The sequence below is a fragment of the Macrobrachium nipponense genome, chromosome 6, assembly GCF_015104395.2.
Source record: "Macrobrachium nipponense isolate FS-2020 chromosome 6, ASM1510439v2, whole genome shotgun sequence".
NCBI lineage: Eukaryota > Metazoa > Arthropoda > Malacostraca > Decapoda > Palaemonidae > Macrobrachium > Macrobrachium nipponense.
The window spans coordinates 95,128,854-95,156,353 of record NC_061108.1 but is presented as its reverse complement, the minus strand read 5'-3'; the positions used below and the strand labels follow the sequence as shown (position 1 = coordinate 95,156,353).

General features: G+C 34.6%; 1 protein-coding gene across 8 annotated transcripts in view; it reads left to right on the top strand.

Annotated features, from left to right (window-relative positions):
* LOC135216362 (kinesin-like protein KIF26B) overlaps positions 1-27,500 on the top strand; it is a 618,765-nt gene that overhangs the window by 547,524 nt on the left and 43,741 nt on the right. For all 8 annotated transcript variants that reach the window (XM_064251608.1, XM_064251610.1, XM_064251609.1 and 5 more), the window contains 3 exons: positions 3,042-3,260; positions 3,844-3,982; positions 9,000-9,162. In XM_064251608.1, coding sequence (XP_064107678.1) covers positions 3,042-3,260; positions 3,844-3,982; positions 9,000-9,162 — 521 coding nt within the window. The remainder of the gene's footprint in view (positions 1-3,041; positions 3,261-3,843; positions 3,983-8,999; positions 9,163-27,500) is intronic.

Below are 27,500 nucleotides of genomic sequence, written 5' to 3'. Positions count from 1 at the left end.
CACTATCACTCCCTCAGGTTGGTGCTCGTACCACTTATTACTGCAAGGTTGCTGATGTTTCTTGCACAGGCTCCAGTGGAGGGCTTTTGCCACTGAATCATGCCTCTTTTTGTACTGATTCTGTGCAAGTGCCGGGCATTCGCTTGCTATGTGGTTTATGGTTTCATTTTTCGTATTGCACTTCCTACATATGGGAGAGATGTTATTTCCATCTATCGTTCTTTGAACATATCTGGTTCTTAGGGCCTGATATTGTAGCCGCTGTTATTCATTCCTTCAGTTTCCTTCTTTAGATCTCCCCTCTGTAGCCATTGCCAATTGTCATCGCTGGCTAGTTCTTTAGTCTGTCTCATGTATTGTCCGTGCATTGGTTTGTTGTGCCAGTCCTCTGTTCTGTCTGTCATTCTCCTGTCTCTGTATATTTCTGGGTCTTCGTCTACTTTTATTAGTCCTTCTTCCCATGCACTCTTTAGCCACTCGTCTTCACTGGTTTTCAGATATTGCCCCAGTGCTCTTCTGTTCTCGGTGTTGACGCAGTCCTCTATATTTAGTAGTCCTCTCCCTCCTTCCTTTCGTGTTATGTATAGTCTGTCCGTATTTGCTCTTGGGTGTAGTGCTTATTATTATTATTATTATTATTATTATTATTATTATTATTATTATTAATACTTAATCTCAGTGTACCTTTACCTCCCAAATATATGATTTAGTTTCGTCTCCTAAGAATACTCCAGTCATCTTCAAAGGAAAAGGATCGTATCAAGTACAGTTCCAGAATCGCACCTTGTTATTAAGTGAGTCAACACATCCTACCAAGGCAATATGAAAATATTGGATCGAGCTATTTGCACGCCGTCTAAGCAGAAGCAATATCCATGCATAAAGATGAAAGCATTATAAAATAAAAACCAAATTCTATGTCACAACATACGTGATTAAAAATCAAGAGGAAATTCATTATTATAATCATTATAATAATGATTATAATAATGAAGCCTCGTGTAAAATAAATCTTTAACTCGCTAACTAGCTTTAAAAGAAAGGATGACAATATGAAAAAATGAAGAATAAAGAGGAAGGACTTCAGTAAGAATAAAAAAATAAAGAAATATAAACGAGCTAGTAAACAAAGAGTTTTGCTCTTGCATTATACGGTTGTAGATTACAATAGCCACGTCAAGGCATGAAAGGAACGAGATCATAAGATAAGTCAAGGCCACAAGAAATATATACACTCCCTTTCCAAGAATGTCTTTCCCAAGAAAGTCTTTCCATCTCGTTAGAACACTTCAAATAAAAGAGAGCCAATGTAAAGGTTGTAGTGTAGAAACGACACATACAGGAAAGGTATTGGAAACCATTTTGTGACAAACCTCGAAAGAATTCCCAAATCTTCGGTTGCCTGATTCTGAAAATACGAAAACACTCGATCCTAAAATAAAGCATTTTGCGAGGTAATAAGAAATGAGATGGCAGTGGGCCGTAATGAATGAAACCAATCACCTGAAAACAATGGCAAAGAAAATCCAATAAGACACCAGGAAACGAACGATAAAATCTCTGTTCCAAGGAAGACGAGAGATATACTCATGTGTGTGTGTGCGTGTGTGCGAGCCAGCTATGATATTGGTATTGTTCTCTAGGGCCCTCTTGAACACATGTGGCGCCCCTGTAATGATATTAGGACACCCAAACTTCTGCCGATCCTTCCTGCTGGAAAGGTCGAAGTGCGTAGGAACAGATGCGTTTTGGGAACACTTGCTTATACATGCCGCAACCTTTCAACCCCTCTACCCCCAACCCCCCACCACGAATTCTCTCTCTCTCTCTCTCTCTCTCTCTCTCTCTCTCTCTCTCTCGCTGGCCTTCTTGCAACCGAGTCTAGACATTTATCCAGGTTGAGCTCATCCAATTTCGATGGCTCAGGTTTGTCGTGACTTGTGCTCGTATAATTCCGCTTCGTCATGCAGAAATTTTGTGATGACAAACTAAGCTGAAATGATACGTGATTTACTGGCCTTGTAATAACCTATAATAAAACGCCTCTACATTGCCTATGCACTTTCAAGTCATTATTAGTCACCTCAGTAACAGTATCTTCCCGCTGAAAGATATATGCATATGTGCACTGGTTTGTGACTAAGTGCTAACACGCACATACACTCGAGCATGCACAAACGCGTATACACACATATACATTTACATACCTTATACCTTAGCCTTGCAAAAAAAGAAAAAAAACAATAAAAATACAATAAAATTACACTAAAAAGAAAATTCATTGAAATATTATTACCTGTGCTTCTTTTATCTTTCCTATCACGTTTTTAGAGCCTTGTTATGAGGTGTCGTACTTTCCTTTGTATACTTACCAACATAGCTGATGTTCCTTTGACCTGAAGGAGATTCACTGGAAGCAACTGGGCGATTCTTTAGTCATATTTTCGCTTTACATTCACCCTGTGGAATATATATATTTTGGCTTTTTATGCTTCTCGTAGTAATTGTATTAGATTAAAATGAATATTATTAGTTTATTTATATATTCATCTGTTTTCATATAGGCCGTTATTATACTGACATTGCTCTCAGTGTTGTTTTCTTGTGTATCTTAGTATTAGAATGATGGATTTTGATTTCCAAAAGTCATCGAGGAAACAAAGGAACACTGCAACTTTAATTTTGTCAAGTTACATTGTAAATATATGGTTGTTCAAAGACAAGAGTGTGCCTGAACGTTTGATTATAAATAGAGTAAAAGCTACTATTATAAAAAAAAATAAAACAGAGATATCGAGGCTATTTTGAAAGAGAAATTGTTAAAGTATTTCACATAGAATTTTTGTAACATTAAAAGCATTGTATTTTAGATGAAAATATATGTAGTTCTGGATTTGTTGTATATTTTGTAAATAATTTATTGAATAAAGACTTAAAGAAAAAAAAGTATTGTTTAAGCTCTGAAAAAAATACTAAAAGCTTGTAGAGATGGAATGAAACTAAGAATAATTCCTTACGCCTTGACTTTTCGATTCCTGAAGGTGAGCAGTCTCCGGGCGTCTTCCTGATGGAGGACGGTGGTTCGTCGCTGCTCCTTGCCCACGCTGCAGAAGTGAGAGCGCCCACCGTAGAAAGAGCAGCTCATCTCTTGGACGCCGCTCTCTCCCACAGACACGTCGACGAGCAGGGACGTCAGGCCCATTTCGTCTTCACCATGAATATATATCAGTATTCGGTCGATACGTCTGCCAAAGGAGGAGGTATGGGGTTTCAGCTTTTGACATATTTCCTGGTAGTACGTAATATATAATACACACACACGCACACCTTCTCCAGTACTGGCTGGCAGACATATAAACAGACATTCTGACACACACACACACACATATATATATATATATATATATATATATATATATATATATATATATATATATATAATATAAGCATACATATAGGTATACCATATATATATATATATATATATATATATATATATATATATATATATATATATATATTCGTATATAAACGTATATGAATAAACCATAAAATTGCTCTAAGTCGACTAACTGATGTTTTCTAGTTCTTAATTTTTCTTCGACATCATTCGCACAAATTATCTTGTCAAAAGCTCCTTGCCAATGGTAATGAATATGGCACAACAGCTTGTAGGTCTGAATTATAATTCGCAAATGGTTTAACCACGGTTCATAACTGCCGTTGTTCGATAAAAAAGTAGACAAGAAGTTTTGAAAATACTCCTGGAAATGATGCCTTTTTCATATACATTTTCTGTGGAGCATTTATCTTAATATTAACGTTTTACCTCTTTTCATAAAGTTGCCGGAGGTCGCAGCCGTCTTCACCTGATGGACTTCGGTGCCCTTGAGAAAGGCAAAGGCCCTTCCAGACTAAACCTCTCTGCCCTTGGCAACGTCATCCTAGCAATATTCAACGGGCAGAAACATTTGCCTTACAAGTAAGAAATATTTACCGCTACCTAAACTGGCTAAGAATCTGATTTCTTTTTATTTAATTTTTCTATTTAGCAGTAGTTTCATTTTTACTAGTGTAATAGAAATTACGTTTCACTCTCTTAGCATTTTAATTATGGATAATATTGTTCTAATAGTGATTAATTTTTATTAAGTCATTTACGTTAAGAACTCTTCTTCTGAATAGAAGAATGAACTTACTGAATTGTTTATCTGGCAATTTAACAACATAAAACCGAATCGGGTGGTCCTTTAAAACACTTAAAAGATTACTGGATACAAATGCTTCCTGGAAAAGCAAATGTCTCTCTCTCTCTCTCTCTCTCTCTCTCTCTCTCGCTTCCTCTCTTCTCTCTCTAATCTCTCTCTCTCTTATATATATAGAGATATATATAGATAGGTATATATATATATTAATTAATATATATATATATATATTATATATAACAATATATAATATACCTCAAATATATGGTATATTATATATATATATATATACCTAATATATATATATATATATTAATATATAATATTTATTATACACGTATTATATTATGTATTATATTATATACATATAGATATTATATATAATATATATATATATCCTAATATATAGATATATAGTATAACAGAATCACGAAAGTTAGGAACGTGATAAATCCATAAATAAAGATAAATGCCACGAAGGAAAAATAAACAAAGGAGTCTGCGAGATCTTTCGACTTAAAAGACTTTACTGAAGCAGATACTCGTTTATTTTTCCTTCGTGGCATTTATCTTTATATATATATATATTATATATATATATATTATTATATTTTATATATATATATATATATATATATATATATATATATATATATAGATATAATATATATATATATATATATATATATATATATATATATATGTGTGTTGGTGTGTGTGTGTGTGTGTGTGTGTAATATGCATAATACTAATGAAAATAGCTGACATCTAATTTCCTCCAATTCAATTAACTGCGACACCGGAGAGCGTGCCTCCGCTTCCGTCGACGAACACCACATTCTGGCAAGACATAATTTCTCCCCGGAGACGAGCAGACCGTCGAAAGAAGAAGTCAGAAGGAATTAGGAGACTTTTTTTTCCTTCGCCTCCTCCTCTTTTATTGCCTCCGAGCAATATTGCACCACATCGCGTCAACGTCAGCGAGCCTCATATTGGTCGAGATATTGGCGATCAAAAACTTGATGGACCAATACAATGTTTCGGCTGCGGTTTGTCCCGGCTCATATTCAAGATATTAATGTCATGCTTTCGCTAATATGATGTTGTCGCTATTATTTGCGCAGTGGTGCCCGCCGGTACTGTTATGCATTAGCATAAAGTGTTATTGGTCGGGCGTGGGACGAATTTCATTCGTCCTTAATGGTCAGGATTATTTCGCTATATCGCCTTTTAGGGTCGCATTGCCGATTGGCTGGGTAATTTCGATATTCATGAAATGTCAGTTTTTTTAAAGAATTTGATGTGATAGCTTCACAAAAGCTTCGTATGGCTGAATGAATAATAAAACTTCATGTACATCAGCAAGAAGAGTATATATAAATAAACACACATACACACTCACATATATATATATGTATATATATATATATATATATGCATATAATATATATATATATATATATATATATATATTATGCATATATATATATATGTGAGTGTGTATGTGTGTTTATATATATATATATATATATATATATATATATATATATATATATATATATATATATATATATATGATATATATATATATATATATATATATATATATATATATATATATATATATATATATATTAAGTAGATGAAGGCAGGCAGGAACACACAGGAATTTGACATTTTGACATTTATTTCCGACGTTTCGCAACACATTATTGCATCCTTGGGGAATTCTACAATAGATGTAAATAAAATAATTTTTAAAAACTTTTTTAAAAAATCAAAAATAGTTATCTAAAAGTCAATTTAAAAGACCGTATTTAAAACACAATAAATGTCAAAATGTCAAATTCCTGTGTGTTCCTGCCTGCCTTCATCTACTTAATGTGACTGAGCGAGTGGTCCCTGCTGATTTTGGCTATATATACTATATATATATATATATATATATATATATATATATATATATATATATGTATATGTAATATATGTATATATATATATATATAGTATATATATATATATATAGTATCATATATTATATGTATGCATAGTATATATACATATATATATATAATATATATATATATATATATATATATCATATATATCATATATATATCATATATATACCATATATATGTAATAAACGCATTGTACACAATGAAATTGTACTGTTCTTGCAATGCAAGCAAATAAACGTATTAAAACGACAAAAGTCAGACAAACGTTTTACTTTGGTATTTTGCCTATGTGAAAATAAATAATTTCAAAATGAAATGCTTGATTGTTTAAAAGCTAAGAAACTAATCAATCATACCAACAATATCATACTGGACATACATTTTACAGCAGCCGAAGGACTCAAAGTGAAAAACAACCAAATAAAAAATAATAATAATAATAATAAAAAGGGCGCGTAGAATTTCATCGCATTAGCTCTTATCAGCAAGAGACAGATGAGAGGGCCCGACCCAACGTGTAATTGGTTTTGCTCTAAATCATTACATTCCAACATTTCCGCCAATCAGATTCCTGCAATTGAAGAGCAGTATCTTCCGTAATGGTTTGCTGGTCGCTGAAAAGGACCTCATATTAGGTCATCAATCAAGTCCCAGTCTTTCTGCATCATGCTCTAATAAACTGAACCTCACGTATTGCTTCTCATTCGAGTCGTGTGATGCCAGATACATCACACATCATCGGTTAGGGAGTCTACTTAAACGAGTCGTATTTATCACTGGGTTTTGCTGAATGCCCGTCCCAAAATTCCTAATACAATGTTGATTCACCATTTGTAAATCGTGGAATGTGATTCTGGCAAAAAAAAAAAAAAAAAAAAAAAAAAAAAAAAAAAAAAAAAAAAAAGGTGCTCAGATGAGCTCCGTTTTCGTACGTATATGTCATTATTTCTGTCAAGTGGCTTCTATTTACTTGTTTTCTATTTCTTTATTAAATTCCATCAAGTTCTCCTCTCTTCTTATGTTTCTTTCATAAAAAGATATTCGATCCAGTGAAAGCTTTGTCTAAAAGTTAAGTGATTAAATTTGATTGAAAAGAAAAGAATATAAACGATATTTTTCTTTAAAAGTTATGGCTCTATAAGCAGATTTTCGTTCATAATGATTTCCCTGCTTTTCAGATAATTGTTTTTTTTTTGTGCTGAAAAGAGATCTCGGATTAACTGTCTAATATTCATTTCATTACAGGGATTGTACAAACATGGAATGAATACAGGACAGTTATTACGGGACCTTCCTCCTACAGAAACTTACTAGCAAAACAGAGAACATTTATCATAAACTTAACTACTGATGCAGCCATAATTTTGAATGAAAAACGTTTACGAGAGGGGTCTCCTTCCTAAAATAATATTAACAATAACGATAAACCGGAGCAAATTTCAAATAGCTCTTTATTTCGCGAATTTTATTTCTCGTCGTGCATCTCTGAACCTACGCAATTCAATTACGCGTAACAATAGTTGCGGTCCTAAGCTCTTTATAGTCGAGGATTCCAATAATATCGATCATAAAAATCCGGATTTACGACTCGATTCGGCGAAAGTTAAGACCAGATGTTGCAAGTTAATGGAGAATGAAATGGGTACCAAAAAGGTCCAAATAGATTATGACTTATTCTCTCCTCCGCCCCATCAGACCCCAGCTCTTCCCTACCCCCCCTCTTTTTTTGTTAGCGAGATGTGCTATAGTTTGTCAGTTGCTGAGATGTCTACTGTGAATTCTACTATTAGACCTATGATTGTTCCCAATAGTTCCTTGCTTAATTCCTGAGGTGGTTAATCTTTAAACCAAACTATTCTTGGTTTCTTCCGTAAATAGAATAATATGATTAATTCGAAACAAAAAACTACTGTCATACATCAGGGGCATAGTATGACTAAGTTTAACCAGACCGCCGAGCTGGTTAACAGCTCTCCTAGGGCTGGCCAGAAGGATTATATATTTTTACGTGGCTAGGAACTAATTGGCTACTTAGCCACGGGACCTACAGCTTATCGTGGGATCCGAACCACATCAAATCGAGAAATGAATTTCTAATCACCCGAAATAAATTCCACTGATTTCGCGTTGGCAGAGCGGGGAAACGAACTCGGGCTACCAAATCGGTAAGCGAGCACATAACCCACTCGTCCAACGAGGACCTCATTCACATCAAGGGCAAACTTATAAATACAGCGCTAAGAGAGAGAGAGAGAGAGAGAGAGAGAGAGAGAGAGAGTGGTGGACCTTTTAGACATTAATAATACTGAATGCTAAGATAATTACCCCTAGCCTTGGTACTTCATTACAATTAATCAAGAAACCCCAGCGTAGGGCTTTATACATCTCTATTTGTATTCATAGTTGCCGTAGAAAAAAAAACTGTATGTTTAATACGTAGGAGGTTCGCCTAGGTTTCTGACTGCTTTAAAAAAAAAATATTTAAAAAGACAAAACTCCATAAATCGCTTATCTAATTTGCCCCAAATTTCCTCTGCTTCTTTATATTTTCAGTGCATTTGAACTTAATTAAAAATGTCAGTGCTTCATAGTAGCAGGTCTGAATATAGTGCAGGTTTTTATATTTTCAAGACATCCACTATTTAAAAAAGACTAAGAAATCAATTGTTAAGTATTCCAAATTTCAAGTCACCCACTTTTCATTTTGTGTGGAAACTCTATAATTCCGAAGCTTACAACACACTTGTAACTTTGAAATGAAACCCACTGTGCCCAATTCATTATGATATCTCTCTCGACGTATTCCATGGAATTCCCAATTTTCCTTTTCCAGAGATGGCAAGCTACCCAGGCTTCTGAGGGAGTGCGTTGGCTCCGTCAGGTGTGTGGCAGCCATGCTGGTTCACGTGTCGCCAGCGGCTTCGTACTACCAGGAGACCCTCGCTACCATACAACTGGCTTCCAGAGTCCACAGACTCAGAAGGAGAAGAATCAAGGTAGTGTATCTCTTCATATTGAAATGACATCCACCACAGTTAGGAATTACATATTGTTTTCGGTGTTATGAGGCCATTTTACAAACATCCACGCACACACTCACGCACAATCACATACACATCTACTACATATATATATATATATATATATATATATATATATATATATATATATATATATATATATATATATATATATATATATATATATATATATATATTATATATATATATATATATATATATATATATATATATATATAAATATATTTATTATATATGCATATATATATGTATATACACACACACACACACACACACACACACACATATATATATATATATATATACTATATATATATAATATATATATATGTATATATATATATATATATATATATATATATATATATATATATATATATGTGTGTGTGTGTGTGTGTGTATGTGTGTGTGTGTGTGTGTGTGTGTAATTTTCTTACATCAATGCAAACTGAAGTTTAAAATTGGATAAGATTATTTTGTTGTCGAAGGTTTTCATATGCTTAATTATGTAGGTACTTAAGTTGTAGATTTTATAAACCACAGCAAATTTACTAAGAAAACAAGTAAGTACATATGCAGTTGAGAGTGTTGGGCTTTTGGGGATGGGGGTTAGGGTGAGTTTATGTTTGCTTCAGAACTAGACAAAATTACCAATGTAAAATAGGCTAATATTTTTAGTTCCCGGGAAAGCTAATAAACGAATTTTTATTTATATATCATACTTGCGATGAAAATATAGACAAAACAAAACAAAAGTAGAGAACCATTCTATGAAAAATCCTTTGCTTTTGGTGTTTCACTAATGACTCTGTAGTACAGATTAGGCACGATAACCTTCATGAGTAAGTGTAACAGTATATACAAAGTTACTGAGGAAAATATTTCTGTCCATAAAAAGCTCTCCCTCTTATATTAATTATGACTTTTAGTGACATTTTACTGTTGAAATTTACACTGAATAATTTCACGATTTCCATGTTTTTCAATCACTTGTAACGGTCATGTAATCTAGTCGGGTGTTTTATGTTCGAGATCATTTACAAATATTTTTTTTATTTCCAAGAACAATCCAGTCCACATCTAACAGTAGACTAAACTTTGGCAAAACGTACATTCGTAATTACACAGATAATTAGAGAACTCGTGAGTTATACTTTGAGTATCTTCTCCAACTTTCATTTAAATCTGAGACCATGTAATTACACTTATAATAACTTTCTTTTTTCTAACATCCTGTTTTAATGGGAATAGGTATTCATCGTTATACATATAAACAAACTGGTGTATGATGGCATGATTTTTTTTTATTTTAAAATGTCCGAATATATGTGTGAATAGAATCTACATTTTTCCTTTTATTTAACTTACAATAAATAAAAATGGAAATAAATATATCTTTATCTACTAGAACGCAATTTAAACATCAGCTTCCCACTCTGGAATTTTCAGGACTGAAACCGATTCCCACCTTTATTCTTTTCCTAGACACATTTTCTATAAAATGTAATTTCCACCCGTCTGCCATTACTATAATTCCGCAATTTTCTTGTAACGTAATTACGTATCATCTGCGTAAATATATCTACCCGTAGCCTACATCCAACATCTCTAACACCAGCGGCCCTCAGCCCACGCACCCCACCCCCGCCCCCCAACAACCCCGGGTCATCCACTTATCCTTCACCATCCATACTTGTTTAACACTTTCTTGCCTCTCACGGGAAATCCCACTTGATCTCCTACGAAAATTACCCGGGGCCTCTTCTCCGAATACATCTTTGAGCTGATCGCCATATTTCAGTTTATTGGAAAATGCGGCTTTGCCTGATCATGCTCAATTACGGTGGGATACATTCCAGAACAGCGTTAATGTACTGCATTAATTTAGTATGCACATGTGCGTGATAAGTAATGTACACATACGTATATGTGTATAATATATATGTGTGAATGTATATGTATGAATATATATAATATATATATATATATATATATATATATATATATAATTATACACACAGATGCAATACATATATATATATATATATATATATATATATATATATATATATATAGATATATATATAGTACTAGCTATACAATGAAGCATGAAAACGAAGATTGTCTACTTTGTTTTAATTCAGTTATTTTTGCACTGATGTTGATTGTTACAACTTTCACGTATTTTTAGCCATGATATATATTTATAATTATCTTAGATCGTATATATTAGATATATATATATTATATATAATTATACTATATATATTATAATAGCTATAACCTGTATGTCGGTAGTTATAATAATATAAATACTTAATATTATATTATACCATGATATATGTATAGAATAATATATATATGATATATATATATATATATATATATATATATATATATATATGTATGTATGTATATATACATATATGTATATATAATATATATATATATCATATATATATATATATATATATATATATATATATATATAGATATAATTAATTTCTGGCCAACATCCAAAGCATAGCTTCACTATCATGGATAAAAATACCTGAAAGTTGTAACAATTAACATCAATGCAAAAATGACTGGGTTAAAACAAAGTAGACAATCTTCGTTTTCATGCTTCATTGTATAATCAGTACTAGAACTGATTATTGACGAATTCAGAAAACGATTCGCCAGCAAATTAGCTCTGAATGAGCGCGTCAGTCATAAAAAGTATATAATATGTAGCACGTAATCATGGTGAGCAGTGGAGAGATGATTGCTTACCCATTTTTAGATGTTTTGATGAACAGATTCAACTAACACTTCACTTCTGTTTTTCACATATAGATTTATATCAGCATTGGTTATAATGACACAGTTCATATTTTTTACATTTTTAAATCAAAAGAATTCTTTATACTGTTGCATATAGACTAAGTTATATCTCTGTAGAAGAGCGATAGGTTCGCATTTTCAAGGCCAATGGTTCGATCCTGGCCTGACACTAACCGGTTGATTCAGATTTGACTGGTTATTACGTAAGCTCTGGTGAAGAATAGTCTATGGTGCTAGCAAACTCTTTAGCGCCACCTTTTGTAATATACTGAGTCTTTCTGTCTGTCTTAGCAAGGCTGTATCAATACTGCGAATAATAATGTTACGAGGGTACTAGTAACCATGAGTATGTAGCATTGAGTATAAATACAGATTGTTGAAAAATGGTTATGGCTGATTTGTATAGGTAGTGAGGAATAAATAGTGAAACACAGAAGGTGAGTGGTCTGTGCAAAATATCAGAAGGAGAGGAACTCCAATTGGGATGCATGTTGGGACTGTTTAGTTAACTCTCCTTTATCGCAGTGAAGTGTGGATGTTAAATGTGAATGATAGAAAAGAGTTGATCTTGAAATGAATAACTGTATTAAGAAATAAAGGAGTGTTTTGCATAAGGTTTTCATTTTAAAATGAGTAGTTGATAAATGTACTTAGCAATACACATGCACAACATCACACACACACACACACACACACACACACACACATATATATATATATATATTTATATATATATATATATATATATATATATATATATATATATATATATATATATATAAATTATATATATATATATATATATATATATACCCTATATATATTATATATATTATATATATATAGTAGTAAACATATTCATGTGTATGTATAGTGTGTATATTGCCACAAAATAAACATTGATAAATGTGTACACGTAACTAGACATGATAATAAACAGATGGTTAATTACGTTCTAGACAATAAGGCATGAAAGACCTGAAGTCTCTAAGAATAAAGAGAAGTTAGGTTATTTCTCTCCAACTGTAAAATGACGCTGTGTCTTATGGCAAAAGACAAACACACAGACAGAAAGAAAGAGGACCCAACGAAGAGAAACGAGGAGAGCCGTTCCAGCCCCTACTGAGTCAGTGATTAAGTTGCAGCCCCAACAACACCTTAATTGATGAGTTGTCAGCGAGCAAATAGTTCACACTCAGGAATTATTTGAACAGGGGGAACGCAAATGGCCTTACTCCTCCGGATTAGTCGTTTTGTGGCACTGTCTCGCTCGAGAGTTCGAAGTCCTCTCCGAACCCTCACAAATCCCGGCTTCGGTCGCTTTACGGAAAGCAGCTCTGTTGGGTTTCCGATCACTGGACTCTTTGATACACGGCGGTCCCTTTTCATCCCGAATTGAATCGGGGTTTCGGTTAATTTGACGCCTTTTCGTGGTTTAGAGGGACTGTATTCTGTTACCTTCTCCTTTTAAACGGCAAATATATACAGACGAGGTTATACAGTGAGTTTTGTGGTATATATTAAATTCTCTTCATTAGCTGTCTAACAATTGTCTTTGAAGCAAGACTTGCGATTTTTAGTTCATACAATATAAGAGTTAAAGATACAGGGATTTTAGGATAGGATATTTATTATATATCGATTAGAAAGAACATAAAAAATCAGTAATGTGCATATTGAATAGTAAAGAGAAATTACATTTCTAATAAAATATAGAGATTTTACTTTAGTTTTTGTTGGTGAAAGAAGGCTCTATTTGACCGTAGATTTTAGCACATTTTAATTTACGTTAAGAATTAGGATTATAATGTTTACAACTTATTATTTTAAACAATATAAGAACTTTCCAAGCATAAGGTTTATTTAGACCACAGGTGACCACTTTCAAGTCTTAGGACTTTGATTACATACTCTAAACATCAAATCGGAAAAAATATTCCTTACATTATAAGGACATGTCATCAGAGACGCAAATAAATGTAAAAAAAAGCATGAAAATGAACAAATATAATTAATAAAGTTAAAGTTGAACATTTAAGCATAAATTATAAAACATTTTCAGTAGCTGGAGGCTGACAGTTACACGCTGAAAAAAAAATAAACAAGAAAATGATCTGACTTTGAAATCTCCGAATATTGAAACAATAATTTAAACCGAACAGAAAGAGCGAAAATGACGAAAACAGATATCAATAGAAAAGGTGAAACAAACGGACGCCTGTATCATCCATTTTATTAGAACTGGTAGCTTCCGGGTATCAGAGATATGAAGTTAAAACACGGAGAGAGAGGTCAGAGGGATGATCCGGTCCCACGGGTTTCTAATTAATGAAAACGAGCTACGGATAGAGATTAAAGCGCTCAGAGGAATTAAGGTGGATTAGAACTTATGACTGGAAGAAGAGGAAGATGAAGAGGAGGAGAAGAGATGAGTGGACAGGATGGGGAGGTAAATGGGACAATTAAGGAAATAGAAAGAGGCAGAGATGGGGAAAAACGTTAAAGTAACAATAACAAGCAGCTGGAGACACCGAAGAACAATTCACAGGAAGAGAGATGGAACAGACGGATGGAAAGGCAGCGAAGAAGGATGGGTTGAGGGAGTTACAACCGAACAAGAATGAAAGTTAATGACAAAATTTATGAAAAGATAAATAAGGAGCGAGTGAAGGCACATAAAATCGGAGAATTTCCGCCAACTGATTGATGATGATCCACATCATGCAAGACAAAATGAAAATTACTCAGAATAAAACCGAAAATGGTAAATTACACTTTTTTAAATGATTTTGAAAAATTAACCGTTCAATTATTTGCTTGCCAAAAAATTTCGTATTCGAATTTTTTGGTATTGGTGTTAAAAAATCACGCGAGATCTTACTTACAAAAATTCACAAATCATATTATAAATGAATACATGCGTACTACGCACGCGCACAAATATATATTATATAATAATGAATAGGGGCAAATAAACTAAATTGAAGTAGGTACTGTATCTTCTTTTGATTCCTTCTTTCTATTAATTGTTAAATCGTTTTGCTTTCCTTGAGTGTGTATATACATGTATAGAAGGTCTAGACCTTGCATGCATACGCAAATACATCGCTAAATGACCATAAAATAACCCATGATTAAAATATACTTGCCGGATTGTCGGAAAAAAAACAGTAATCCTTGGCAAAGGCAAGTCAAATGCAGAAATGTGTAATTTTTAAGAAATTACGGTAGCTTGCTATTGCATTCCTCGTATTCTAGATCTATTGGAATGCTTGTGTTTGGTAAAAATACAGTATAATATTTTGGTCGTTGCGTTCTGCCTTCGTATTGCAAAGAATGAAAGTAAGTGACAGATAATCCTCCTTCTATAGTGAACCGCAGTTACTTAACTATATCTATAATTATTCATACACGAGGAAATGTCATATTTACCAGAAGAATCATTACTACATTATCACCTTTGTCCATGGAAAACGGGAATGTGGGTAAAAGAATATGGCAAAAGCAATAATCTCCTTCAAGTTCCAACCGAGTGTAGCTGGAGTACAGTACATTCATCTATTAAGGTAAATTTCCCATTTGATCTAAGTCTCAATTTACATACCTGGTGACTAGGCGACTCTGGAGGGTTACAGCCAAGGAGAAGAGCATTAGTTTAGTAACTTTATCCGACTTATGTATGTGTATGCATTTATATTCTATTTCTTCCTGCTGCAGGCTATAAACATACACATGATAATGACTCTATAGAACTTTTCATATTTCTCAAATATAAACAGCCAGGAAGTATGATGATTATATTATATCTGCAACATTCATTTGTTTTCGTTTTAAGATTTCCTCCTTCAGAGGTGGGATCCTTTCTTTGTAATGTTTTTTTTTAATTCTTACTGCCAGTTAAAACGCGCTATAAAATAGACCCATTGAAAAGCTTTGACACTCCTATAACTTTACACGTTGCCTTATTTTAGGAGAGAGAGAGAGAGAGAGAGAGAGAGAGAGAGAGGTGAAATTTTGAAATGAATATGGAGAGGAGAAAATATTGAATCCCAATTTGAAAGAGAGAGAGAGAGGAAGCAAGGAATAGAGAGCGAGAGAGAGAGAGGAGAGAAGAGGAAGAGGAGGAAGGAGAGAGAGAGAGAGAGAGAGAGAGAGAGAGAAGGGGGGACAATCGAGATGGATTCTCTAACCGTGATAAATGAAAGGACGGCTACAGAGCTTCGTTAAAAATGCAAAGAAAAAAGGGTAGATGGGAAAAGGAACAATTGAGAACGGGAGGAATTAGAGCGAGGAGATGGGGCACTGTCACGTCTAAAAAAAAAAAAAGAAAAAAAAAGTCGAGACAGAGAAAAAAGATATTAAATGGATTACTGTATCACCAAGTGGAGCTGGGAATCCAGAATGATATATCCATGGAGGCTTTATCTGACTTTATTTCGTGATTTTCATCTATTTAGTATTGAGTTTTTTAAGGAAGTTTTATGTATCTAATTTCATATATATATATATATATATATATATATATATATATATATATATATATATATAATACATACATATATATATATATATATAAGTCGGTTACATTGGCATGGCAAATAATAACAGCTCACAACGTAATTGTCGCAGTTTTGTTAACAGCTCAGTTACCTTGTTATGGCGATTAATAGGTCTCGTAATGGCTAGTAATGTCATTGCTATACTTGCATCCGTATAAGTTTTTGTTTTGATGCCTGCCCAGAAGATATCTTCGAATGAACCAAACAAAAACTTCTTTCAGTTTTCTTCTGAAGATTGAAAAAGAAACCCACAAATTCAATTTGTAACTTGTTTACTTCTAAGTATTTACATTAAGTTTTACTCCACACTCGAGTACTTTCAGGCCCTTCTGTGGCCCATTCTCAAGAGATGTTTGGGATGTTAGCCTGGGTCAAGGCCCAGCAGTCTTCTGGAACTTCTTCTCGTTGTGCTGTCATTTATGCGATGGCTGTTCTGGTTTTCTTGAGAGTTGCCAATCCCCTCTTGTCGCTCTGATATCCTGAGCTGATGGTCAATGGGATTCACCCTTGTGGTAAGGGTGTGGTCACCGAAAGTCTGTTGGGCAGGAAACCTAATCTCCAGGTCAGCAGGGTCAATCTTAGCTTCTTTTAATATCAAAGCTCGGCTTATGGGATCTTCTGAGGTAAAACCTTTGTTTCCTTCAATTACTTTGATCTCTCTGATAAGCGCACCTTCTACTACCCTCCTGTGACTAATTTTGTTGCTTTTGTATATAAGCCTACTGTTTTTGAAATCCATCCTATGGTCATTTTCCCAACATGTCTAGCTATAGCACTCCCCCTGAGAGTTAAGCTGTACTGCCCTTCTATGTTCTTGGACTCTAGTCCTTATTCCCCTACCTGATTCCCCCACATATCTGTCTCCACAATTATTGCAATTGATTATGTATACCCCCGCTACATCATCTGTATTACTGTCTTCTCCTTCCAATTTATTTTTACATACTTTGTTTTTTAAAGTATGTAAAAATAAATTGGAAGGAGAAGACAGTAATACAGATGATGTAGCGGGGGTATACATAATCAATTGCAATAATTGTGGAGACAGATATGTGGGGGAATCAGGTAGGGGAATAAGGACTAGAGTCCAAGAACATAGAAGGGCAGTACAGCTTAACTCTCAGGGGAGTGCTATAGCTAGACATTGTTGGGAAAATGACCATAGGATGGATTTCAAAAACAGTAGGCTTATATACAAAAGCAACAAAATTAGTCACAGGAGGGTAGTAGAAGGTGCGCTTATCAGAGAGATCAAAGTAATTGAAGGAAACAAAGGTTTTACCTCAGAAGATCCCATAAGCCGAGCTTTGATATTAAAAGAAGCTAAGATTGACCCTGCTGACCTGGAGATTAGGTTTCCTGCCCAACAGACTTTCGGTGACCACACCCTTACCACAAGGGTGAATCCCATTGACCATCAGCTCAGGATATCAGAGCGACAAGAGGGGATTGGCAACTCTCAAGAAAACCAGAACAGCCATCGCATAAATGACAGCACAACGAGAAGTTCCAGAAGACTGCTGGGCCTTGACCCAGGCTAACATCCCAAACATCTCTTGAGAATGGGCCACAGAAGGGCCTGAAAGTACTCGAGTGTGGAGTAAAACTTAATGTAAATACTTAGAAGTAAACAAGTTACAAATTGAATTTGTGGGTTTCTTTTTTATATCTTCGAATACTACTATTTTAATTTTTTTTTTGTAAGAGTTTGGGCTGTGGGCCAAGGAGAATCAATAGGTGAAGCTTGGCATCAAAAAATATAAACCTGCAAATAATATTTGTTATAAGGTTCGCAGCTGGAAAAACAAGTAAAACAACAACCAGAATAACAATAGTAATATGATATTAATTATATAGAAGTTATAATAGTCACTATTATAATTATCATTATAGTTAAAACCGATACCAGTTGTAAAAAAAAAAATACAAGAAAACTTGTCTTTTAACAAACATTGTAATGATATACGTCTTGCAGGACACATAAGGACTCTTATTAAGGATTACGATTTGACATAAATTATGCAGATGTTATAGTAGTCACTATTATAATTATCATTATAATTAAAACCGATAACAATTGTAAGAGAAAAAATACAGCAAAACTTGTCTTTTAACAAACGCTGTAATGATGTACATCTTGCAGGATACATAAGGAATCCTCTTAAGTAAAATGATTTGCTTTAAACAATGTATTATAACAATGCATAAATCTTTATTTTTCAAAGGCTACTGTCCCCATTCGTCAGAACAAATGCAAATGGGCAACAGTCCTGGGAAGCTGAAGAATTCTGCTATGATCTTTATTGGTAGAATCTACGCCAAGAAGTTTTTGTTTCCTGCGTGTGATCGCTCTTTGGAGACCAAGAAATATCTCGATGTTAACTTTAAGCGAGCAATTGGGGTATTTAAAAATTGAGACATCAAAAGATTTAAGAACTTGCAAAAGCACTGTTATTTTTGCTTTTTTCAATTATACTGTATTATACGCATTCTAACGATATAACAAAACGCTCTGAAATCGTATTAGCAGCTTATATATCAGCAAATAAAATCGCCAACACCTCCCACAAAAAAAAAACTCCTACAAAAAATAATAATAAAAGAAAACCTCCCACGAAAAAAGAAGAAAAAAAAAAAACACCTCCCACAAAAAAATACCTCCCACAAAATTTTGTTTAAAAAGCAATAAAAAAGACTGAATCTGCAATTGAACCTCACTATCTTTTTCCTTAGATTTTCACAAACTATATTTAAAGTTTCTATAAAAAAATTTTGAAGTATTTGTGCACGGAAAGACGCAAGTGGATGAGTAAGCTACTTTAAACTCTTTGGCGTAATTAATATACTTAAATATTGTTCACATTAGATTTTATATATTGATTTTGTGAAGGTGTTTTCCTATACATTTAATTTTGCGTCATAAATTCCCACTTTTTAATGATAAAAAGAACGTTCTCTTGAACTGAGAGACTTTTTCGATTTATATAATCCAATAGTGAAGGTTTATTATAAGAATCTATTTATTTAAACCTCTTTAATATTAGAAATCCAAGGTAAAATCTTTATCAGACGATAAAGAGCGACAGAATAACATCCACATAAAAGCAATTTGTGACATCTAAGTGGGCAAATTCTTTCTTTTTTTATTTCGTATGACAACAATAAATTAAAACAAAGAGAAGAGAGAATGAAATTTCTCGACCTGGACACTAAAGATTCTAAATTTCTACTTAAAACTGAGGTATTTTTCTAGATGTATACAACCTAGAGGGAGCCTTGTGGTGAAGAAAAGGAAAAAGAAGAAAAGCAAAGAACATTTTGAGGGTTTAATCAAATATTCTTAGCCAAAGTCTTTAGATGTTTAGACAAAAGACCTCACCTTAAAAGACGATTAAAGGAGAGACTGCTAAAAGGTGAACGTAAAAAGGCCATACTTTTTAGGGCTTGAAACACACTGGTGAGGTTTTTGATGGCGAAATGACAGATGTCACTGCATTAAAAAACAGGAAATAGTAATAGTAGGAAGAGCAATAGTACACATAATGCATTAAACTTACATTAGATGATCAAACTTGGTTATCAGTAAGGGCGTGCAGAAAGGGGTACTTTCTCTTTTATACAAAAACACTTTTTTTAGTGATGTGTTGCAACTAATTAATTAATAGAGAGTGATTAGACAGATCCTGTAAGCTAATAATCCTAATATAGAAGTTTGTACAGGTATATATTTGTCACCTAAATCAGCTTCATGTTGAATGGGTTGAAAGAATAGGTTTTTATTGCCATTACGATTTCTTTTTCAAAAATAGTGCTACGAAAAATAAAACCGGGCAAAAAATAAAGGCCTGGAAATGTCATCATCCAGTTTCGAGTGGAATTCCATTTCCTGGAGGAGAGAAAACATCGATTACCCCGAAAAGGCATCAAACAATTCTGCAAATAAAACACGAGCATACTCGAAGAGGATGAGAGTGCGAAGCCAGTAAATCTAATTTGCAAGGGTTTAACGAGCCAAGGTGGCTCTCCATTTTGATAAATGACTTCAAAGACTTCCTCCTTGAGAGTCCTTGAACGAGTGGCAGTAGATGGCATTAGTCGAGGCACAGACAGTCCGCAAATACCAGGAGCACTATCGAGTGCCCTCGAAGTACTCCGAGGATAATGGCGGGCAACAGGGTAGTTCGTTAGAGGGACCAGAAAACGCTCTTTCTTGGTCCTGTTATGATCGTTGTTAAGAGGATTGGGGCGGGAGCTAAAATATCTGCGACACGCGACGATCTTTTTCAAGGGGGATTTGAGACGAAGGCAAACGCTGTTAACTTTGTGTACACATAATGGGAAGGACCTCGGTACGCCCCTTGGCACTTAACCAAAGGAAGGAAATAACGTAAAGTTGATCTAGCTTACGCTTCTTCCTTTTACAATTTGTGTTACACGATTTATTTCGTTTAAGGTCAGAGTGAAGATTTAACCAGATAATTATAATAGATGCGTATTTCACCAGATAAATATAACAGATGCCTCCGAATAGAGGGACCTTTCAGGCTTCAGTAACGTAGAACAAATTATTCATTCTTGGCATAAGACGTCAGGACACGCTTCTGGAATTCCTAATTCCCGTACAAGTGACCTCAAATGAGGTCCACCTGAACCCTATTAGAATCATAAGAGGGTTCTGATTAAAGGAAGAAGGGTTCCTTAGGCCATGCCAGAAATTTGTGGCCGATTGTCTGAGGCTTTTGATGGAAGCTGCAGAGAAAGAGATTGACGTGGAAGTAGAAAGTTAATGAATCAAAAATTGGAGAATTTGGAAAATACCTTCAAGTAGCCTTATAGGCTTACGTTCTGATAACTGTTCTATATTTATTGGTAGAAGTCATGATTGTGATATACAAATGCATGGAACTTGATAATAGTATTCAACTGACAAAATCATTCAACAATTATATTTTTTAATCAATGAAACAGTAAAGCTTTTTTAACAACAGGCTGAGCGAAAATTCAAATTGATTACCACATACTAAAGAGAAAGAGAGGAGAGAGAGAGGAGAGAGAGGAGAGAGAGAGAAGAAAAGAAAAGAGAGAGAGAGAGAGAAGAGAGAAGAGAGAGAGAGAGAGAGAGAGAGAAACTTAAACAAGTCAAAACGGCAAAGCTTTGGCTTGTCAGAGCTTTTAAAGGAAAGGGAAAAGGTGTCCAGAAGTTAAAGTTCAAAATACAGGGAAAGGTTAATAAAAGTGCGTCTTTCACGTTATTTTAAGATCCTTATGCCCATTCCGTGTTTTTCTCTTGACTGTTTACCTGTGACTCCTAAGTTCTTCGAGTGATTGGAAATGCCTCTCATTATGGCACGAAGTTTTCCAGAAGGATAATAAATGAATCCACAATTAAAAGAATTACAACATGCACAGGCATGCGCGCACACACACACATAAACACATTATATATATATATATAATATATATATAGTATATTATATATATATATATATATATATATATATACACACACACACATATATATATATATATATATATATATATACATATATATATATAGATATATATATATATATATATATATATATATATATATATAAATAAATGAGAAATCAAAATGATTACCACAGACTAAAATCAAAAAGTATCTTAAACAACACTGACTACACTGCACAGAGAAAATTTGGAACTTAACAATCATTTGACCCAACTTAGATCATAGGGTAGGTTTCAAAACCGTACCCCTCACCTTCCTCCTCCCCCACTTCACATACACCTTCCCTTATGTGGTAAATAAACTCTAAGAGTCTATCATATCCCTTTCATGTACTTGATTCCATAGAAATATATTATTGAAAATGCTTTTAATTCCCCACAGTAACACCTCGATAAAAACGTACAGACAGCACAGCAATTTATGAATGAAAGGGACAGTCACCACAGTAATATCTGGATAGGGGGATAGACAGCACAGTTATACTTGGTTAAAGGTGACAAACAGGAGAGTAATACCAGGATAAAAAGGGCAGTCACCACAGTAATACCTGGAAAAAGTGACACTCAGAACAGTAATACCTGGATGAAGGGGACAGTCACCACAGTAATACCTGGATAAAAATGATTGACAGCACAGTAATACCTTGTTAAAGGTGACAGACAGTGCATCAATACCTGGTTAAAGAGGAACCACAGTAATACCTGGATAAAAGGGACAGACAGAACAGTAATACCCAGTTAAAGGGGACAAACAGTGCATTAATACCTGGTTAAACGGGACAGACAGCATTGTAATACCTGAATAAAACGGACAGTTACCACAATAATATCTGGATAAGAGGGTCAGGCAGTACAGTAATACCTGGTTAAAAGTGACAGGCAGAACATTCATACTTGGTTAAAGATGTCAGACAGCACAGTAATACCCGTTTTTTGAAATGGGACAGTCACCACAGTAATACCTGGATAAAAGGGAGTCACCACAACAATTCTTGGATAAAAGTGACAGTCACCACAGTAATATCTAGATAAAAGTGACAGTCACAAGAACAGTCACCACAGTAATACCTGGATAAAAGGAACAACTCTTTCCCTTCCCCCTTCCCCTACACGTAGACTCATTCAGAGTTTTCCCGAGCAACGCCGCATTGGTCACCTAATAGACCATTTTCCTAGAGAGAACTGTCTCTAGGGGAAATCAAAATAAGAGTTAGCATTTATCATGGGACTTCAATATCAAGGTTGAACTCCCCTAAGCGTAAAAGCATCAACCTCTCAACTAAAAGGCCCCAAAATGTTACATCTGCCTAAACCTGTATATCAATGCACTATAAGCATTATATTATGACAAGTGTTATTTATAAATCTATCCCCTACGTAGAATTTAATTTCTGCAGTCATCGAACGAATGACCTTAATACGCACATACTTTAAAATGGCTGGAAAAGACCTTGTGTCTCTAGAAGTTCTTTCCCTTTGATGAAGAGTTTTGCTGACCTATATCTTCCAAAAGTTGGTCGATGTTATTTCATTTATCTAATCATTATTTATTAATTGATTAATCAATTTATTTTTTTAAGCTAACTTATTTTGTCAAATTTTGCTTTGCAAACTAACGGTCTTCTGGAAATAATAATAATAATAATAAACATAATCAGATTGTGTTCTTTGAAGTATAACTGTTAATAAGTGAATCCTAAAAATTAAAATATATTGCATCACATTAAACTCAAGTAATCAACGAAGCCAAAGATGAAAAGGACCAAATCTTTCTGGAGGAGGACTACTTCAACCATTGCTAAATACAAGAGGAATTGATAATTACATCCTGTCCAAGAATCATGGAAAGACGGCCTTTGCTTACAATAAACTGACACTGAAATAAGAAAAACACTTCTCAGGACTCAAACCCCAGTACATTTGGTAGTGGAATGCTCACAGTTAAGAGGCCCAACCTTCAGGAAGGCAGACTTTATGAGTGGATGAGCAATTTCAAGAGTCAACAAGAAAACCATAAGAGTTCTTGACTTGTTATTCATGTTGTTCACTGGGAAAAGACTTGAAACGGTGTTTCCCAAGAAGTTTCCAGGTATCTTACAAGCTCCAGTAAAGGTGGTCGTGAGACACCGCTATTCATCTTGTAGAGATGCGTAACGTGTCAAGAATTGATCGACTGCTGTTTCGTAACGGGAGTTCCACTTATAAACTTTCAAAGCCTTTGTTTCCAGGCAGGTCTTAAGCCACAGCAACTTAGACCTCTTAATTATGAGGTATTTGCTTTGTGAATGGACCACTTTGCGGTCTTAAGAAAGACTTTTCTTCTTTTGGAGAAAGTCGGGATAATGAGGGCCATGATCATCTTATCGAAATTCTGATCGATGCAGTTTTTTAATAACAGCGATTTTTAACAATATCTTGGAGTTTTCGTTTTTATCTATATGTTTTTCACAGTTGTTCACTAATTTATCTGAGAATAAATATGTTTACTTGCATGAATGTTTTGCCGTATACAGAGTAAGTATATCGATAAAGAAACCTTTAATTAGTATTTTCCATTTGCAATCACATACATGTAGAGTTTCGAGACCTAAATTTCATAATCAATCAATCAGTCGGGAATCTGATGCGATGATCTCAGTGTAACTTACGAGAAAACAAGTAAAAAATGCGTCAAAGTTTCTTTGACGCAATCGAGTTTTCTGCACAGCGTATAATGCTGTATGAAACTCTCAACCACGGCCCATGAAATTTTCAGGCGGCCGTGGCGGCCTGTGTTGTTGCGGTGCCAGACGCACGACAATAGCTAACTTTAACCTTGAAAAAAATACTGAGGCTACAGGGCTGCAGTTTGGTATGTTTGATGATTGAAGGGTGGATAATCAACAGACCAGTTTGTAGCTCTCTAGCCCTGTTAGTTTTAAAGGTTTAAGGGAGGATAGAAAATGTGCGCATGGACAGAGAAAACCATCTCATTAGTTTTCTTTTACAGAAAACTAAAAAGAATGGCTTAGAGACTCAGATTCCTGCGGCAGCATGTCCCAACAGTCTTCCTTTTCGTTCTGCCGCAGCCACGTAACTGCTATTCTTTATCTCGACTTCTAAGCAGCCCCCAGATGCAATTTTGCAAGTGCGGCGTTTCAGAGAAAAACTTCTGACGTACTTTCTCCTTTACGTAATTTTTCCTTTATATAACGGGAAGATTGCTCCTATTCTTATTTTAGTTTAATATGCTACATTTAAAAAGCTAAACCTGATTTAATGGTAGGATTCGTAAGGGTATTCACGATTCATTCTATGTTGTAATGAAAACTATCGTTCATTCTCCACCATTTTGCTGGAGAGCGTCTCAATCATTTGGTCGGTGAAATATAAGTAACATTTCCTGAGCGAGCGAGAGAGAGAGAGAGAGAGAGAGAGAGAGAGAACATCTGATCTCTATATGGTAAAAAATATGTGAGAGAAAGAACACTCCTACAGTGGCAAAAAGAAATGTGTCTGTAGACCATTTTTTACTGCGTTGAATCTCGTTTGATAAAAGAGAGAGAGAGAGAGAGAGAGAGAGAGAGAGAGAGAGAGAGAGAGAGAGAGAGAGAGCAATCCAGTGACAAAAACAAGAAATTTGTCTTGGGACATTTGTTATAGGTTCGAATTTCGTTTCCTTTTCCCTGCATGGCACCCTCATAAAGTGGGGCTTTTCCAATATCGCTCGTTGTCTGTTGCGCCTCTCATCCAATTGATATTGAAAATCTCTACCTTATTGGCAGCAGGTATCTCGTGTTGTCGTCGGGCGATAAGTTTTGTGTGAGTGTGTGCTAAGGAGTTTGTTGGGTTACCAGTGAAGATCTAAGGAGGGACGAGAATAATAATAATAATAATAATAATAATAATAATAATAATAATAATAATAATGGAAAGTATATACACAGTAGTATGCCTGTTTGATTTTGATATAACAAAATCAAACAGGCATACTTCTATGGATTTACTTTCCCATTTTATTGAATTGTGATTATGAGTTTTCTTTGAATAATAATAATAATAATAATAATAATAATAATAATAATAATAATAATAATGAAAAAATCCTCATAGTAGCGCGAGTCTTCAAATGGAGAAACTATAATAATAATAAGTGACGTTGATTGACAAAATCAAGAACAAAGTATCATTCATTTATGTCTCAATACCATGGGACACCAGAGTGAAAGAAAGAGAAAAAAATCTGTAGTTATCAAGGCCTGAGAAAGAAATAAGGATAAGGGATATGACAGTGGAAACTGTACTCCGCATAGGAACACTAGGCACGATCCCAAGATCCCTGGGAAGGAACCCGGAAAAGCCAGATGCTGACGTAGCTCCAGGACTCGTGCAGAAGAGTGTGCTACTAGAAACAGCGCTCATAGGGAGAAAAGTGATGGACTCCTACGGAGCTCCTCCGCAGAGGGTTAGGGCCGTCAGTGCATCTCACGTGGTACACCGTAGGCATTATTAAAGGGTGTTTCCCAGTTTTTTTTTTTTTTTGGTCCCTACTGCAGCCTCTTTTTAGCATTTTTTTTCCATTCGCGTTTCCTTTCTTTAAGCATTGTTGTCCAGCCTCTTTGACTATTTTCCTGCTTAGTGCAACTGTGGGGTTTTCTCTCAGTTCCACCTTCCTCATATTTCATCTCTCTCTCTCTCTTCTTCTTCTTCCTCTTCTTCTTCTTCTTCTTCTTTTTTTTAGAACTCTTTATCTTCCTGTCCAACCGCTCCAACACCCATTTTCACCGCCCTAGGCACTGAAAGAATGAGAGTGCCCCAATGTTGACTTAGTAGCCTAAATTCCTTACATCAGAACAATCAGAACTCACCCACTACCTGAGCAGTCTGAAAATCATTAGGCCTATAGCACCAGTCACACGAAACTCCTAAGGTCTACACTGGTTCAGTATTGGTCTGGGGAGCTTATGTACCAAGGATGTTAGGTATTCATTAGGGGTCACTCAACTCAACAGCGAATGGCGTCAGTGTAGCTACATTTATTTCACTAATCGAGAAAGCATTTTATACATTTCTCATATTGTAATTTTGTGAATATATGCATATACGTGAATGTACTTATGATATATTTACGGAGAGAATATATCCTTGATGCCCTATAATTCCTGATATATTGCGGCTACTAGGGGTTGGGAAGAATGAAGGAAAAATCTGAACATAAACCATAGAAAAATGAACGATAATCATTGGTGGCTTCTCGTTAATACAATAATCTCTGCTAAGGTACATTTACCAATGGGCAATAACTCGGGTTTTCTAAAGATACGGAGAAAAATTATATATAATGGGTATTTTATATATAATATACTGTAATACAGTACATTATATATAATGTACTGTAATACAGTTTGCTATTGTATAGTTACAGTGGATCTTATA